The sequence below is a fragment of the Lithobates pipiens genome, unplaced genomic scaffold (assembly GCF_037356315.1).
Source record: "Lithobates pipiens isolate NorthernLeopardFrog02 unplaced genomic scaffold, aLitPip1_a1.2 Scaffold_6, whole genome shotgun sequence".
Classification (NCBI taxonomy): Eukaryota; Metazoa; Chordata; class Amphibia; order Anura; family Ranidae; genus Lithobates; species Lithobates pipiens.
The window spans coordinates 7,718,368-7,737,241 of NW_027507881.1; the positions used below are offsets into that span (position 1 = coordinate 7,718,368).

Sequence of the window (18,874 nt, forward strand, 5' to 3'; positions counted from 1 at the left end):
TTACCGGAAATAACTCAGTAAGGACGATCCTGCATTATGACCACTAGATGGAGCTGAAGATCGTGCAAAAAAATATATAATGGGCAAATTACAATTATTTGTGAGGGTTGTGGGAATGTTTGAGACATTCTCACTAGTTCTTTTTTTTTTATATATATAAATAGACCTCTTACTGTAGTGTGTAGGTCACACCTTACTTCATATAGATACACTTTCTATTTGTTTTACATAACATGATTAACTTTTCCCCAGAGAATGATGCAAGAGAAACAATACAATTATTGAGCAAGAAAATGTATTCTGCAAGAAAATGATGAATTTCAACATCGTAAGACACAAATGAGTTCAGTGTGAACAATAGCCTGGTGCCCGTATAGGGGCATGCAACATCCATTGTGCCCCGGACATGGCAAACCTCTGCCACCAGAACTAAGGTGGTGCCACAACTTGAGATTTGTCATTTGTAAGAAAAATTCCATTGGCACAAATGCATTACACAATATAATTAATAGTGATGGTTATCTTCTAGCTACTAAAACACACGAGCCATGAACCCAACAGTTACTGGTTCCGTAAACCAGTATCGCTGTGCTAGTGATCATTTCCCACTGGGATTTTTACCAGTTTAACTCCACCGCCACTGAGAAACCATAGACATGGCACAGGCATCGATTGGGGTTTATATACAAAAGGTAAATAGGCTGTTCACTTTGCAAAGGCATCTATCTATAAATTAGTGTGGGGGGGTCTCCAAACTTTATAAAGAAAGCCCCCCCCCCCCCGTTTACTGTTCTTCAGATTTTAGGGGGTCCGGACTGTGGCCAGTGGGAGTAGAAAATGCCCCAGAATCAGCGGGAGGAGACAGTGTCTCAGGCCTGGTGGTCAAAAGGAGTCAAAACTATTTGGTGCGGTCAGTAGGTGGAGGAATAGTGCCCCATCATTGGTATCAGTGGGAGGAATACTACCTTATCTTTGATGTCAGTGGGAGGAATAGTGCCCCATCATTGGTGTCAGTGGGAGGAATAGTGCCCCATCATTGGTGTCAGTGGGAGGAATAGTGCCACATCATTGGTGTCAGTGGGAGGAATAGTGCCCCATCATTGGTGTCAGTGGGAGGAATAGTGCCCCATCATTGGTGTCAGTGGGAGGAATAGTGCCCCATCATTGGTGTCAGTGGGAGGAATAGTGCCCCATCATTGGTGTCAGTGGGAGGAATAGTGCCCCATCATTGGTGTCAGTGGGAGGAATAGTGCCCCATGATTGGCGTCAGTGGGAGGAATAGTGCCCCATCATTGGTATCAGTGGGAGGAATAGTGCCCCATGATTGGCGTCAGTGGGAGGAATAGGGCCCCATCATTGATATTAGTGGGAGGAATAGTGCCTCATCATCGGTATCAGTGGGAGAAATAGTGTCCCATCATTGATGTGAGTAGGAGGAATAGTGCCCCATCATTGGTGTCAGTGGGAGGAATAGTGCCCCATGATTGGCGTGAGTGGGAGGAATAGTGCCTCATCATCGGTATCAGTGGGAGAAATAGTGTCCCATCATTGGTGTCAGTGGGAGGAATAGTGTCCCATCATTGATGTGAGTGGGAGGAATAGTGCCCCATCATTGGTGTCAGTGGGAGGAATAGTGCCCCATCATTGGTGTCAGTGGGAGGAATAGTGCCCCATCATTGGTATTAGTGGGAGGAATAGTGCCTCATCATCGGTATCAGTGGGAGAAATAGTGTCCCATCATTGATGTGAGTAGGAGGAATAGTGCCCCATCATTGGTGTCAGTGGGAGGAATAGTGCCCCATGATTGGCATCAGTGGGAGGAATAGTGCCCCATTATTGGTATCAGTGGGAGGAATAGTGCCCCATCATTGGTGTCAGTGGGAGGAATAGTGCCACATCATTGGTATCAGTGGGAGGAATAGTGCTCCATCATTGGTGTCAGTGGGAGGAATAGTGCCCCATCATTGGTGTCAGTGGGAGGAATAGTGCCCCATCATTGGTGTCAGTGGGAGGAATAGTGCCCCATGATTGGCGTCAGTGGGAGGAATAGTGCCCCATCATTGGTATCAGTGGGAGGAATAGTGCCCCATGATTGGCGTCAGTGGGAGGAATAGGGCCCCATCATTGATATTAGTGGGAGGAATAGTGCCTCATCATCGGTATCAGTGGGAGAAATAGTGTCCCATCATTGATGTGAGTAGGAGGAATAGTGCCCCATCATTGGTGTCAGTGGGAGGAATAGTGCCCCATGATTGGCATCAGTGGGAGGAATAGTGCCCCATTATTGGTATCAGTGGGAGAAATAGTGTCCCATAATTGATATCAGTGGGAGGAATAGTGCCCCATCATTGGTGTCAGTGGGAGGAATAGTGCCACATCATTGGTGTCAGTAGGGGGAATAGTGCCCCATCATTGGTATCAGTGGGAGGAATAGTGCTCCATCATTGGTGTCAGTGGGAGGAATAGTGCCCCATCATTGGTGTCAGTGGGAGGAATAGTGCCCCATGATTGGCGTCAGTGGGAGGAATAGTGCCCCATCATTGGTATCAGTGGGAGGAATAGTGCCCCATGATTGGCGTCAGTGGGAGGAATAGGGCCCCATCATTGATATTAGTGGGAGGAATAGTGCCTCATCATCGGTATCAGTGGGAGAAATAGTGTCCCATCATTGATGTGAGTAGGAGGAATAGTGCCCCATCATTGGTGTCAGTGGGAGGAATAGTGCCCCATGATTGGCGTGAGTGGGAGGAATAGTGCCTCATCATCGGTATCAGTGGGAGAAATAGTGTCCCATCATTGGTGTCAGTGGGAGGAATAGTGTCCCATCATTGATGTGAGTGGGAGGAATAGTGCCCCATCATTGGTGTCAGTGGGAGGAATAGTGCCCCATCATTGGTGTCAGTGGGAGGAATAGTGCCTCATCATCGGTATCAGTGGGAGAAATAGTGTCCCATCATTGATGTGAGTAGGAGGAATAGTGCCCCATCATTGGTGTCAGTGGGAGGAATAGTGCCCCATGATTGGCATCAGTGGGAGGAATAGTGCCCCATTATTGGTATCAGTGGGAGAAATAGTGTCCCATAATTGATATCAGTGGGAGGAATAGTGCCACATCATTGGTGTCAGTGGGGGGAATAGTGCCCCATCATTGGTATCAGTGGGGGGAATAGTGCCCCATCATTGGTATCAGTGGGAGGAATAGTGCTCCATCATTGGTGTCAGTGGGAGAAATAGTGCCTCATTGTTGCTATCAGTTGCAGGAGTAGTACACCATAGTTACTGTCAGTGGGAAGAACTATGCCCCATTATTGGTATTAGAGGGAGCAATAGTGCCCCATTGTTGGTGTTTCTGTTGAAGAAATAGAGCCCCATCATTGGTGTTTCCGTTGAAGAAATAAAGCCCCATCATTGGTGTCAGTGAAAGGAATAGTGCCCCATTGTTTGTGTCAGTTGAAGGAATGGTTCACCATTGTTGGCGATAGTAGGAGGATAGTTCTTCATCGTTGCTGTCAGTGGGAGGAATTATGCCCATTATTGGTGGCACAGTGGTGTAGTGGGTAGCACTCTCGCCTAGCAGTAAAAAGGGTCGCTGGTTCAAGTTCCAACCACAACACTACCTGCCTGGAGTTTGCATGTTCTCCCTGTGCCTGCGTGGGTTTCCTCCGGGTACTCCAGTTTCCTCCCACACTCCAAAGACATGCAGGTAGGTTAATTGGCTTCTGTCCAAAACTGGCCCTAGTATATGAATGGGGACCTTGGATTGTGGGCTCCCTGAGGGTAGGGACCGATGTGAGTGTGCAATGTACAGGGATAGGGGCAATTGTAGACACTCACTCAGGTTGAACTGGATGGACTGGTGTCTTTATTCAACCTTAATAACTATGTTATTAGCGGGAGGAATAGTGCCCCATCATTGGTATCAGTGGCAGGAATAGTGCCCCATGGGCCTAAACGCAAGCTAAGAGCCACATCTAGGCCCACAGGCTGCAGTTTGGAGACCACTGGCTTAGTGAATGAGATGAAGCTCTGCTGACTTTCATCATCCAATCAGGTGCAAGCCAACATACTGTTTTTTGTATTATTTTCCTTGCATGTCATTGGGTGTTCTTTGCAAAGGGACTTTTGCCAAATTCACTAAGCTAAGGAAAAATTCCCTTGCAGCCCATTTGTCTTTGGTAAATCAACCCCACTGGGTCAAATGATTATTCTGTAAATTGCTTTTATTGAATAGTGCCATTGAGAGCTGTACCTTGGTTCAGTTTGCATCACAGTTGGGCATTAAGTTATGTAATGGGTGCTGTAGCACTGAGCGAAATTTGAACACTCGCCCTTCAACACAGTGAATACTTCAAGAGCATGCCTGGGTATAAGGGGAAAAGATTTCTAGATTTATTGCTTAAGTTGCCGGTTACAGTGCTATTCTATAAAATGACAGTTTGTCGGAGTGGTAGAGTTAGCCATAGGGCATTACTGCAGTTACAAGTTTGTAGTACATATCGCTTTGCTCTGGAAGACCACGCCGCAGTCCACCCTTCTCTAACAACCTCCATCCATATTGTTGCCCCTTACTTACCACTTCTTGGTATTGATCATTTTTACCCATAGGGCTCCCCCCCCCCTTCCCATTTTTTTCCCTGCTGCCTCCTGAGCTCCAGTCTGTCCCCCATTTTCTTTTTGACTTGTTTTTGTTGCTTTTTGCAGATTGTATGAAAGAGTCAGGGTGCAGTGCCAGCACCTGCTCACTAAACAGCACTGAGAACCCTTATGCCACCATTACAGACCCCCCCGCGCAGCACTCCAAACACTCAGAGAACAGCTACGTGGAAATGACCTCACCTGTCCATACAGATGCCCCATACTCAGATATGCCACCCTCATCCAAAGCTAACAAAAATGTGTATGATGTGGGTAAGTGCCAGTCTCTGTGCTAGCTAGCAAACATGATGCATGACACTCTGTCATCTGGACTTGGCAGAATCTGCCAGCTGTCTCTTTGCTTTTTCTGCTTCTTGTCCCACTGACCAGTCACTTTCCTTCCCTTTCCCTTCCCATATATAGATATATAATGTTTACCTGTGAGGATAGGAAGCATCTGTATCCTAGCGGCAACCAGCTCTTTAGGGCCAATGAGATAAATGGGTTTGAGTATTAGTTAGGCTTTAGTCAAATTGTCTGTCTTAAGCTTAATGTACACGGGACGCTACAGCAACCTCCTCAGCTTGAAACCGGTGTTTAAAAACTTCCTTTTTGCCGCCTTTAGCCACTTTTGCATCTAGGAGCGTTTATTTAAGATAAAATCATAGGACCCTCCCAAGGCCCAAAAAAACTGTATTATTTAACTATTTCGGCCATTCTGTGAGACCAGAGTGAGTAGCAGCAGTGCAGAGAGCAGCAGTGTACTTGTATCTACTTCAATTGCGGTGCTTTTACTATGGATCCTATAATAAGTATATGTGAGGAAATGCTACTGACGAAGCTGGTAAGACGTCAGAAATTGCGTGTGAGGACCAGAAACCCTAACCCTAATCCTAACCAGAAACCCTAACCCTAAACTTGTTCTTCAAGGTGAAACCCCTAACCATAACCCCCTAACCCTAATAGGAAACCCTAACCCTAACTTGTTCTTCAAGTGGAAAACCCTAACCACAACCAGCTAACCCTAATGGGAAACCCTAATCCTAACCCTAACTGGATACCCTAACCGGAAGCCACAACCCTTACCATAACCCTAAACATGTTCTTGTTATTTGTTCTTCAAGGGGAAAACCCTAACTATAACCCCCTAACCCTAATGGGAAACCCTAATCCTAACCGGAAAGCCATAACCCTTACCATAACCCTAAACTTGTTCTTGTAACTTGTTCTTCAAGGGGAAACCCTAACTATAACCCCCTAACCCTAATAGTAAAACCCTAATCCTAACCGGAAAGCCATAACCCTTACCATAACCCTAAACTTGTTCTTGTAACTTGTTCTTCAATGGGAAACCCTAACTGTAACCCCCTAACCCTAATGGTAAAACCCTAATCCTAACCGGAAACCTTAACCCTAATGGGAAGCCATAACCCTTACCATAACCCTAAACTTGTTCTTGTAACTTGTTCTTCAAGGGGAAACCCTAACTGTAACCCCCTAACCCTAATGGTAAAACCCTAATCCTAACCGGAAACCTTAACCCTAATGGGAAGCCATAACCCTTACCATAACCCTAAACTTGTTCTTGTAACTTGTTATTCAAGGGGAAAACCCTAAACATAACTCCCTAACCCTAATGGGAAACCCTAATCCTAACCCTAACCAGAAACCCTAACCCTAAACTTGTTTTTCTAGGGGAAAAACCTAACCATAACCCCCTAACCCTAATAGGAAACCCTAACCCTAACTTGTTCTTCAAGGGGAAAACCCTAACCACAACCAACTAACCCTAATGGGAAACCCTAATCCTAACCGGAAACCCTAACGGAAAGCCATAACCCTTACCATAACCCTAAACATGTTCTTGTAACTTGTTCTTCAAGGGGAAAACCATAACTATAACCCCCTAACCCTAATCCTAACCGGAAACCCTAACCCTAAACTTGTTTTTCTAGGGGAAAAACCTAACCATAACCCCCTAACCCTAACTTTTTCTTCAAGCGGAAAACCCTAACCACAACCAACTAACCCCAATGGGAAACCTTAATCCTAACCCTAACCGAAAACCCTAACGGAAAGCCATAACCCTTACCATAACCCTAAACTTGTTCTTGTAACTTGTTCTTCAAGGGGAAAACCCTAACTATAAACCCCTAACCCTAATGGGAAACCCTAATCCTAACCGGAAACCCTAACCCTAATGGGAAGCCATAACCCTTACCATAACCCAAAACTTGTTCTTGTAACTTGTTCTTCAAGGGGAAAACCCTAACCATAACCCCATAACCCTAATGGGAAACCCTAATCCTAACCCTAATCGGAAACTCTAACCCTAACGGGAAACCATAACCCTTACCATAACCCTAAACTTGTTCTTGTAACTTGTTCTTCAAGGGGAAACCCCAAACCCCAACCCTATTTATTGTGAAAGCTACCTAGAATATAACATGAGGGAAAAATGCAATTAAAAAAGCCAGATATTAAATTTCATGCAACTATGTTTGATCAAGTCGGGGGGGAAGCTCAATGGTGGGGTCATCTGGTTGAAATCTAACAACATATAGGTCAAATTCCAGTTATGCTTTGGCTTACAGCAATGCTAGTGGTGTATTTGATTGGATCATAGGCTTATTAAGGGTACATAAATGGAGTTGTTAAGTGGTTTTTCATCATTTGCTATTATTTTAAATAGGGCAACTTTAAAAACTCTTCGAAACTAAAACGCGGCTAAATGCTGGTACCGCGTTTAGCCGCGTTTTGTGTCTGAAACGTCGGAGACTTCAGTGTCTGAACTCATTTTTTTTGCCTTCAAAGAAAAGCCTCTAAACGCAACTGCCTAAAAACCACATTAAACGAACCTGTGTACATGTACACATAAGGTAACATTGGATGAGTTCAAGGGCAGCTGAAAAAAGCAGCCAACTGCCTCTGAACATCCATTTACCAGCAGCAGTGTACATGAGGCATTAGAGACACGCTCTAAGGGGGTGTCACCTAAATGCCCAATCAGGTTCCCTTTGTCTCATGCAGATCAAAAACTGAAAAAAAGTTTTTAAATGAAAAATCTTCATCTTTTACCTCCTAATTTAGTATTTTCTTTTGTGCAAAAGTAGTGGCCACAAGTCAAAGGGGCAGGGTCCATCTCCCTCCATGAAGCAAGTAAACAATTTTACACTCTAAAATCCTGTTTTCTTACTGATCAATTGACATGGGGTCAGGTGGGTTCAGAGACCACGAAAGTAGTCTGATTGAGGGGTGGGAAACGCCAAAAGAAACGCCAACAAGCCCACAAATAGGGAAAATAAGTTGTCCCCGAAGAACCTTATTTCCGAAATTGGCACTAGTGCAGGTCTGAAAATCCAAATGCTAAAACTTAAGGAATTTGTGAACAGAAGACCAGATGGGAGCCCTGCAAATGGAAAGAGATGACTGGTGCTGAAAAGCCCAAGAGGCACATACTGATCTAGTAGAGTGGACCTTGAAAGAAAAGGACAGAAAAAACGTTATCCTTAGCCTGGGCTTGAGATGCTTAATGCCGGCCATACACGGTTTCGAAAATCGTATCTAAGAATTTTCGTATGAATTTCGCACCATTAGTGGGCTGCAGCAACAGCCGATTTTCGTGCGGAAATAAAATTTGAGGAATCGGACATGTTGGAAATTTTTAGAAAGACGAATGATTTTCTAATCAATGATGGGAGAATCGTGCGAGAAACGTAATAAGAAAAGAAAATGTACGGAGATAAAAGAAAATTTACGGAGAGAAAAGAAGATTCCCAGCCAAGAAAATTCTTTTCTGTAGCAACATGAGGTGAAATTGAAAGCTTGGTCGGCCGAATTTCGAAAATCAATGGTGGCATCATCGGATCACAAATAAAAAGGAATTTTCTGATTTTGAAAAGAAAATTCGTTCAAAATTTGACCGTGTATGGCCTGCATAAGTCTCCTAAAATTGGTGAACTGAGAGGCAGGCTGTCGCTTGGCTCCTCAGGAATGATGCAAAGGCAGTCAGTCCGAAAGAAAATGTGATTTAGAGATCAACGTGAAAATCTCATACCATATCCAAACAATGAAGGTAAATGTATTTGAAACATTTACTGGAGTAGGACAGAGAGATGGAAGTATAATGTGCTGGTTAAGATGAAAGGAAGAAACCACCTTAAGCTAAAAGTAGGCTCTAGGCCTCAAGATAACCTTGTTTCTGTGCAGAATAACAAAGGGTTCCCTACAAGATAAGACCTCCAACCCATTAACTTGCCTAGCAGAGGTCATGGCAACGAGGAAGATCACCTTGTGGATAAGAGCAAAATATCTCTGATAGGATTAAAGGGCCATCTTTAAAGAGCTGAAGATGAGATCCCATGGGGATAACTATAACTCTGTAGAAAGGCCCTTACTAGAAAATGAAAGACGAGTCGTTTTAAAAGAGAATTTGCAGAGCCGAGATATGGTCCTGATAGTACTTAAGGACAGCAATAAACACAAGCCAGAGTGGAGGAAGATCATGATGTGTCCCACAGAGTACTTCTTGGAATGAAATGAAAATTAAATTTCCTTGCCTCATACCATGCAAAGTATTCTTTCCAAGAGCAATGTAAGAAGTGGGTTTCTTAGCTTATTGGATAACAAACCATAACAAACTCAGCCCCTATCCTTTAGGACCTGGGCTCCAACAGCCATGTCGTTAATGCCAGCGAACATGAAGCAGAGACGTAAATTGATCCTCGAGACAGGAGATCCAGGCAATCTGGAAGAGCCTACAGATAGTCTGCTAGAAGCCCGATGAGGTCCCAAGATCCCTGAACCTGGAGACAAAACTTGTTCAGCTCATTGTTGAACCTGGAAGCCAAGAGGTCGTAAAACCCTTTTGGGTGAAGATATCATTCCCCCCCCCCCCCCCCGAGTCCAGATGTTGATAACTGAGAAAGTCCAAATGCCAATTTTCCACACCTGGGATGTGCACAACATGAAGGAGTGCAGAGGTAGAAATTCTAGATTCTAGTCCCTGGTAACAACATATTTTACCTATGCGTCAGAGATAATTCCATTCCAGGTGGTCGCATAGGCTAACAGATGTTCCCTCATTTTGAGAAGTGGTGCTGTCTCCTCATTGTGAGGAAGACTTTCTAGCAGGCTCGGAGGATTTTGGAATCCAAGGTTTGTGATGAAATTGAGTTCCTTGACCTGGACTTAGGCGTGGAAGTCTGGTTTCTTTTGCTGAAGCAAAATGGTGCTCTTTCCTCCAGGGATGTCTTTTCGTAAAGTTGTCCAGGGAGGCACCAAAGAGATGTTTTCCGGCAAAAGGCATAAAGAGTAAGAACTTTTTGCATTGTTCAAGATTTTAGCCCAAAACTCTTTTGTACAGCAGAAGATTCATTTTCGATATGAGACATACAGTGTCCAGAAGCCCATTACCACATTAGTGTTCTGCAACAGGCATGGGTTCTAATTGTAGGATCAGTTAAAGAGGAAGTAAACCCTGATGAGTTTACTTCCTCTTTCATTCCCTGCAAAGGTAAAGCATAATGGACTACTGTGCATCGCATCGCATCGCATAGTAGTCCATTATGTGTCACTTACCTGACACAGGAGCCAGCGAAGTCACCGCTGTCCCCTGTAGTCCGGCGCATCCATCTTCTCGGTGGGGTCTCGCAGCTCCGCCGCTGTCATTCAGCGAAGCCGCGATGACGTCACACACGCGCATGCGCACGGGAGCCGCCACTTGCGGCATATCACCGTTAACCGCGGCGCGCTCAGTGCGCCTGCGCGCCGCTGTCTACGGTGCATGCGGCGCAGACAGCGGTGCCTGTCTTTCAGCAAATATCTCCTAAACCGTGTAGGTTTAGGAGATATTTCTTGGACCTACAGGTACGCCTTAATCTAGGCTTACCTGTAGGTCAAAGTTGGTTGTAAGGGTTTACAACCACTTTAAGATTGACCCATATGCATTGGTCATGTTGTTGGACCATTTCCTCAAGTTTTGGCAAATGGACATGACAGCAATGACATGTTGCAAGGCAGGGCCTGCCAAGATTAATCATCCAAAAAGGACAGATAACACTACTGGTAGTCAGAGTCTTCAAGCGGGAAATGCGATACCCCTAAGAACCTAGGCCTGAGGTGTGCCTTGGCCTAGCTGGTCAGTATGCCTGAAAAGAGGGCATACCCTGAATGTATGAATAAGAAAAATACTATGAGTATGTATGAAAAGCTGGGGGAACGGGTGGGTGGGAACCCAGAAATGCAGACAACACTGGCCCTGACAGAGGAGGAGGATTAAATAGCCCTCTCAGGCTCCTCAGGCCAGCCTTTCCACTTATGTTCAGCTATGTACACAGAAGCAACTGTAGCTAGAAGCATGCCAGAGATAGTGTAGAGGAGAAGGTGCAGAAGAACGCCTGCAACCATACTGGGTCAGCTATCATGGTAGAGATTCTATACATAAAATCTGACATAGTCACAGAAAACTCCTTCCCATATAATGCATAGGAGGAAGCCGCATTGGATGGAACCAGTGAAGCAGGTGGATTTAAGCAAGGAACAATGATCCAGGCTATCGGCATCAGGTCCATGGGAAGGCCTGCAGGACCTCTTCTCTTGCATTTCTGATCCACCATACTGCTAGCATGCCAATATGAAAAGGCACTGATGTTGGACGAGAAGGCCTGGCTCGTAGTCTCCACTCCGATTCATCCCAAAGATGTTGAGGTCAGGACTCTGTGCAGGCCAGTCAAGTTCCTCCATCCTAAACTGGCTCATCCATGTCTTATGGACCTTACTTTGTGCACTGGTCCAAATCATTTGATGGAGGGGGGATTAGGGTGTGGGGTTGCTTTTCAGGGGTTGGGCCTGGCCACTTAGTTCCAGTGAAATGGACAAAGTTTTGGACAATGTCATGCTCCCAAGTTTGTGGGAACAGTTTGGGGATGGCCCCTTCCTGTTCCAAAAGGACTGTGCACCAGTGCACAAAGCAAGGTCCATAAAGACATGGATGAGCGAGTTTGGGGTGGAGGAACTTGACTGGCCTGCACAGAGTCCTGGCCTCAAGCTGACAGAACACCTTTGGGATGAATTAGAGCGGAGACTGAGAACCAGGCCTTCTCCTTCAACATCAGTGCCTGACCTCACAAATGCGCTTCTGTAAGAATGGTCAAACATTCCCATAGACACCCTCCTAAACCTTGTGGAAGCCTTCCCAGAAGAGTCGAAGCTGCAAAGGGTGGGCCAACTCAATACTGAACCCTGCGGACTAAGACTGGGATGTCATTAAAATTCATGTGCGCGTAAAGGCAGGGGTCCCAAAACTTTTGGCAACATAGTGTATTTCGTATTATAGAGAATGCAACATGGGGGTTGGAACACCAAAAAACACCAAGGCGTTCAGGAACCCTATACTCACTATTGGAGTCCCCAAGAAGTAGGTAATTACATCTACATCTGCGACTGAAATAACACTTTTGGTAGACTGTCCTTCGTGTTTTTCTTTTATCAATCACAGGAAGACCCTCCATAAATGACCTACCTGTAGGCCTTAGCCTCATTGCCTATCCTGATACCTCCTTCCTTCTATAACCTTCTGCTTCAATAATCCATTGTTAACGTATCTCATGTGTGGAGATGATGTCCCAGTTATGCTGTATGACAAAAGATGAGGAAAGAAGGTGAAATATGGATGTTGAATGATGATATTATCAAAACATTAACTTGGATGTCAATATTGGATCGCCATATGTCCATCTATATGAATATTATGTGTTATGATAATAGATTTTTATTTTTATTTAGATAATTTACTGCTTTCTGATCCGTTTTAAGAAATCTGATATACTACCGCTTTTCTATGTGCGTGTATTAAAACACGTTGATATATAGTTTATAAATCCGGAGTAAAGTCAATTAAAGCTTTTGCCAGTAGCAGCCAATCAGAGTTTATGTTGCATATTCACAGTACAGATGAGAAAATAAATTATACGATGTGATTGGTGACCACGGGCAACATCCTCTTCCTCCGGTGTTTATAAGACCACCATACTGGTTTGCACTGTTCTATAACTCTAACTCCCCTGTATTGGGGTTGGTCTATTAAAACTGGAGAGTAGACATGTGCACTGACAAAAAAAATGTGTTCATTTTCATTTCATTCGTTTTTTTTTTTTTTTTTTGCTTTTTTTGGAAATTCGTAAATTTCGGGAATTTGCGAATTTCGGATTTCCGAATTTCCAATTTTCGGGATTTCGAATTTCTGGATTTCCGAATTTCCAAATTTTTCGAATTCCGAATTTCCGGATTTTCGCAAATTCAAAAATTCGAAAATCTGAAAAAAAAAAGAAAGAAAATCAGTAACATTCGAAACAATAACTATTAAATTGTAGGTATTGGAATTTCCTTTCAAATTTGGCTGTTTGTGAACGTAACGAATACAAATTTATCTGAAGTTACGAATTATCCGAAATAACGAATGCTGCATCTAAACAAATGGAATGAAAAAGGTTTTATTATTATTATTATTGTTATTTATTATTAATATTATTATTGTTATTTATTATTGTTATTTATTATTTAATTATTTATTTAATTTATTATTTAATTATTTTTGTTATTTATTATTATTTATTATTATTCGATCGTTATGTTCCATTGGTTTAGATACGGCATTCGTTATGTTCCATTGGTTATGTTCCATTGGTTATTTCAGATAATCCCTAACTTCGGATAAATTCGTACTCGTTACATTCACTAACAGCCAAATTTGAAAGGAAATTCTAATACCTATAATCTAATATTTATTATTAGATATTATTTCAGATTTTCGGGTTTTTGAATTTTCCGATTTTCATTCTTATTCTTGGATTTTCAAATTTCCAAATTTTTGAATTTTTGAATTTATGAAATTTCGAATATTCGAATTTCAAACATTTTGAATTTCAGAAATTTAGAAAATTAGAAAATTCATAAATTCCTAATTTCGTAAATTCGTAAATTCGAAATTTCAGAAATTGAAAAGTTCTGAAATTCTGAGATTTCGTGAATTGATGAATTTATTAAAATTTGTTAAAAACCAAATTCGGAACTAAACGAATTGCACATGTCTATTGTACAATATGATTGGTGACAATGGGCAACATCCTCTTCCTCCAGTGTTTTTAAGACCGCCATACTGGTTTGCACTGTTCTATAACTCTAACTCCCCTGTATTGGGATTGGTTTATTAAAACTGTAGAGTAGACATGTGCACTGACAAAAAATGTGTTCATTTTCATTTCATAAATTTTTTTTGCTTTTTTTGTAAATTCGTAAATTTCGGGAATTTGTGAATTTCCAATTTTCGGGATTTCGAATTTCTGGATTTCCGAATTTCCAAATTTTTCGAATTACGAATTTCCGGATTTTCGCAAATTCAAAAATTCGAAAATATGAAAAAAAAGAAAGAAAATCAGTAACATTCGAAACAATAACTATTAAATTGTAGGTATTGGAATTTCCTTTCAAATTTGGCTGTTTGTGAACGTAACGAATACAAATTTATCTGAAGTTACGAATTATCCGAAATAACGAATGCTGCATCTAAACAAATGGAATGAAAAAGGTTTTATTATTATTATTGTTATTTATTATTATTCGATCGTTACGTTCCATTGGTTTAGATACGTCATTCGTTATTTCAGATAATCTGTAACTTCGGATAAATTCGTACTCGTTACATTCACATACAGCCAAATTTGAAAGGAAATTCCAATATCTATAATCTAATATTTATTATTAGATATTATTTCAGATTTTCGGGTTTTCGAATTTTTCAGATTTTCATTCTTATTCTTGGATTTTCAAATTTCCAAATTTTTGAATTTTTGAATTTATAAAATTTCGAATATTCGAATTTCGAACATTTTGAATTTCCGAAATTTAGAAAATTAGAAAATTCGTAAATTCCTAATTTCGTAAATTCGAAATTTCAGAAATTGAAAAATTCAGAAATTCTGAGATTTCGTGAATTAATGAATTTATTAAAATTTGTTAAAAACCAAATTCGGAACTAAACGAATTGCACATGTCTATTATACAATTTGATTAGTGACAATGGGCAACATCCTCTTCCTCCGGGGTTTATAAGACCGCCATACTGGTTTGCACTGTTCTATAACTCTAACTCCCCTGTATTGGGATTGGTTTATTAAAACTGGAGAGTAGACATGTGCACTGACAAAAAATGTGTTCATTTTCATTTCATAAATTTTTTTTGCTTTTTTTGTAAATTCGTAAATTTCAGGAATTTGTGAATTTCCAATTTTCGAGATTTCGAATTTCTGGATTTCCGAATTTCCAAATTTTTTGAATTTCCGGATTTTCGCAAATTCAAAAATTCGAAAATCTGAAAAAAAAAAAGATATAATACAAATTTATCTGAAGTTATGAATTATCCGAAATAACGAATGCTGCATCTAAACAAATGGAATGAAAAAGGTTTTATTATTATTATTGTTATTTATTATTATTCGATCGTTACGTTCCATTGGTTTAGATACGGCATTCGTTATTTCAGATAATCCGTAACTTCGGATAAATTCGTACTCGTTACATTCATTAACAGCCAAATTTGAAAGGATATTCCAATACCTATAATCTAATATTTATTATTAGATATTTCAGATTTTCGAATTTTTTGATTTTCATTCTTATTCTTGGATTTTCAAATTTCCAAATTTTAGAATTTTTGAATTTATGAAATTTCGAAAATTTCGAATTTCCGAAATTTTGAAAATTCCTAAATTCCTAATTTCGGAAATTCGAAATTTCAGAAATTGAAAAATTCAGAAATTCGGAAATTTCGGAATTAACGAATTTATAAAAATTTGGTAAAAAAACAATTTCGTAACTAAACGAATTGCACATGTCTATTGTACGATGTGATTGGTGACAATGGGCAACATCCTCTTCCTCCGGTGTTTATAAGACCGCCATACTGGTTTGCACTGTTCTATAACTCAAACTCCCCTGTATTTAAATATTCACCATAAATTGGGTTTGATTTATTAAAACTGGAGAGTGCAAACTCTGGTGCAGCTCTGCATGGTAGCCAATCAGCTTCTAACTTCAGCTTGTTCAATTAAACTTTGACCAAAAAAAAAAAAAACTGGAAGCCGATTGGTTACTTTACAGGACTACACTGTATTTTGCACACATTGTCTATCTGCATGTAGCTAGAAAATCGGTCATGTCAGTATACTCTTATCCGGTGTGGTTCAGGCACCGAAAAAAAGATTCAGCTCTATCACATTCCCAAACTGTTGTTTTTGTTACATTTTCTTCTAAAGCCCAAAGAGGAACCTAACACTGGCAGATCTTCTGAGTTCCGCAGAGGCGGGGACCAGGAGCAGGATTATTCCTTCAGATAAAATAGGAAACCCTTCTTGAAGAAAACATGGCCACTGCTGACCACCTCTGTGGCTATTACCCTGATTTTCCAAGTCTCTGACCCAGAACAGAAATGAAGATCATGAAAGTCAGAGTAAAGTCAGAAGTCCGTATCTATTTACTGTATTTATTCCATGTTGGCAGCTCAAAGGATTTGAAGCCTGAGAGTCAGCATGACAACCAGGCAACTGGCATTTGAAGAATGAGAATGAGAAGTCAGTGACGGCAGGCTCCATTTTGGTATGGGGGAAATGTTCCATATAAAATAGTGTGTCCCGTGTTTAGCTAGATGCATGGAACTGAGAATTCACTATAACAGTGGTCTGCAAACAGGGACCTTTGCTTGCCTCCTTTAGGCCCTTGGGGCACTATTCCAACCACAACTGACACCAATGATGGGGCACTATTCCTCAAACTGACACCAATGATGGGGCACTATTTTCCTCCCACTGATACCAATGAGGGGGCACTATTCCTCCCACTGACACCAATGATGGGCACCATTCCTACCACTGATACCAACAATGGAGCACTATTCCTGCTACTGACACCAATAATGGGGCACTATTCCTCCCGCTGACACCAATGATGGGCACCATTCCTACCACTGATACCAACAATGGAGCACTATTCCTGCCACTGACACCAATTATGGGGCACTATTCCTCAAACTGACACCAATAATGGGGCACTATTCCTCCCGCTGACACCAATGATGGAGCACTATTCCTCCCACTGATATAAACAATTGAGCACTATTCCTCCCACTGACACCAATGATGGTGCAATATTCCTCCCACTGACACCAATGATGGGGCACTATTCCTCCCACTGACTCCAATGATGGGGCACTATTCCTCCTACTGATACCAATGATGGGGCACTATTCCTCCCACTGATATAAACAATGGAGCACTATTACTCCCACTAAAACCAATGATAGGGCATAGTTTACTCACATTGACACTGGGGCATTTTCTACTTTCCCTAGCCACAGTCCACCCCCCCTAAAGTTTGAAGGACAGTAAACTGGCCCTTTTGTTTAATTTGTTTTTGAGACCCCTGCTATATAACGTGCTGTGCCAGTGCAAATTATCACATGGCCAAACTCGGTTATCGTCAAAATGAATGTGGGCACAGCATAGGCAGTGAAGGTACCCACAGACCTGAGATAAAGGTCTTTGGGTGGTAGAAGACACTTGTAGTTCTTTGGGGGATAGCTGATCAACCTGCTAGAATTTTGGACCAATCTATGTTGTTTCCACTGAGATAAAGCTGGATGTAAACATGAGATGGTCATTGCCCAGTCAGGTCATTTTTGGATCAGACATGCTCTGTGGTAGCAATTTTGACTCTCCAACTGACCAAGCTCAGGGTGATGAGCTTGAAGACTGTGTAATATTTTCTCTTCAAAGATAATTTAACATCACTGGGGTCTGCCCATTTCTCCATTTTTCATTCTCCAATTGGAGTAAACATGCACATTTAGGTGGCCAATATCCAGTCAATCAATGGACATAAGTAAGACCAAGTCGATCGCCAGTTCTGGCAGCATTTTGTTGCCCTACTAGTAGGGAAACTGCCTTGACAATGTAAGCATGTTGATATAATAATAGGCTCACCCAAAAGTGCTATTTTACTTATGTAGCACCGGTACTCCTAAAGAGTACACGCTATGTTTGTAAATTTAGTTTTTTCCTTAGACTAAATTTCACTAAATTGTGATTCTGGCATCAGTTTGGCTGGACTGTGCTATGTTCTGCCTGGTCATAGGTGCATATATCATCTCTGACAGGCATTGGAGCGCAGTCTGGTTGGACGCATTGGGTATCAATCTCTCTCTCGGAGCCAATCAGTGGGTGCGTTGTCCCGCTGTGTATTCCGGGAGAGGGTACTTAAGGTGCTGATGTCACGTGGTTCTGGGTTCCAGTCCAGAAGTATGTTCTGACTCCATGGTCCTGGTGCTCCTGATCAGCCCCTAGAGGCCCTCAAGGCCTGGGATGCAGATCCATCCGTTTTCCGAGTCTCAGAATAGCTAGTCCGAGGCGCAGTAACTGGAAGGAGGATTTCAAGGTGGTCCGGTGCCGTCTCGCATTTGGAGAGGCCCAGCAACTCAAAACGCAACCAGGGGAGGACTCTTCAGAAGAGGGCCATGCACGAGGCTGGCTGCTCGGTAAGAGCCTGGAAGCTGAGTTGAAAGGATACCAAGTAAAGTATTCTGCTGCAAGATTCTGGTACTGTAAGAAAGTTCCTAATTTCATCCTTCGGTTACAACTAAGTTCCTGTGAGAGACTTTCTGTGTTCATCTAAAGTTTTACAACCAAGTATGTAGCAGAGACTTTGCTAAATTTGTTGTCGGCTGCTAGATCCATAAACCAAGATTTATCCGACAGCTGAAGTATCCAGTTGGGAGTGGCTATTCCCTGGATCATCTAGAGAGAGACATCTTTTTGTGTCAGCAGTTTCCAAACAAGTACCTGAGCTTTCCTACCCATACCCTCTATTCCCAACTGAGAGACTGTGTTTTATGCAAATAAAAATTCCTCAAAAAGGATTCAAGTGTCGGTCTCTGCAGTTATTGGGCCATCAACCTCAGGAACCCCTAGACAAAAACAATGAGGTGGAGAAGGTAAACGGTAAGCCCAGCAAAACCAGCCGCTCCTTCGGGAGTCAGTGTTACACTTATAAGGGTGGAGCCTGGTGGGCTTAATTAGCCTTGTCTTGATATCTAAAGTCAAGATCTTCCTGTCATAAGTCTGAATTCTTTTCCCAATCGCCTGAGAGTTTTGGGTGATACATGTTCTAGATCAGTGGTCATCAACCCTGT

The 18,874-nt window shown here is 42.1% G+C and overlaps 1 protein-coding gene across 4 annotated transcripts in view; it reads left to right on the top strand.

The window, feature by feature from the left end:
* Positions 1-18,874, top strand: part of LOC143958211 (multiple epidermal growth factor-like domains protein 11) — a 970,559-nt gene that overhangs the window by 933,811 nt on the left and 17,874 nt on the right. For 3 of the 4 annotated variants that reach the window (XM_077467688.1, XM_077467691.1, XM_077467689.1), the window contains one exon: positions 4,702-4,908. The exons of the other annotated variant lie outside the window; for it this stretch is intronic. In XM_077467688.1, the coding sequence (XP_077323814.1) occupies positions 4,702-4,908 (207 nt within the window). The remainder of the gene's footprint in view (positions 1-4,701; positions 4,909-18,874) is intronic. 4 annotated transcript variants of the gene reach the window in all.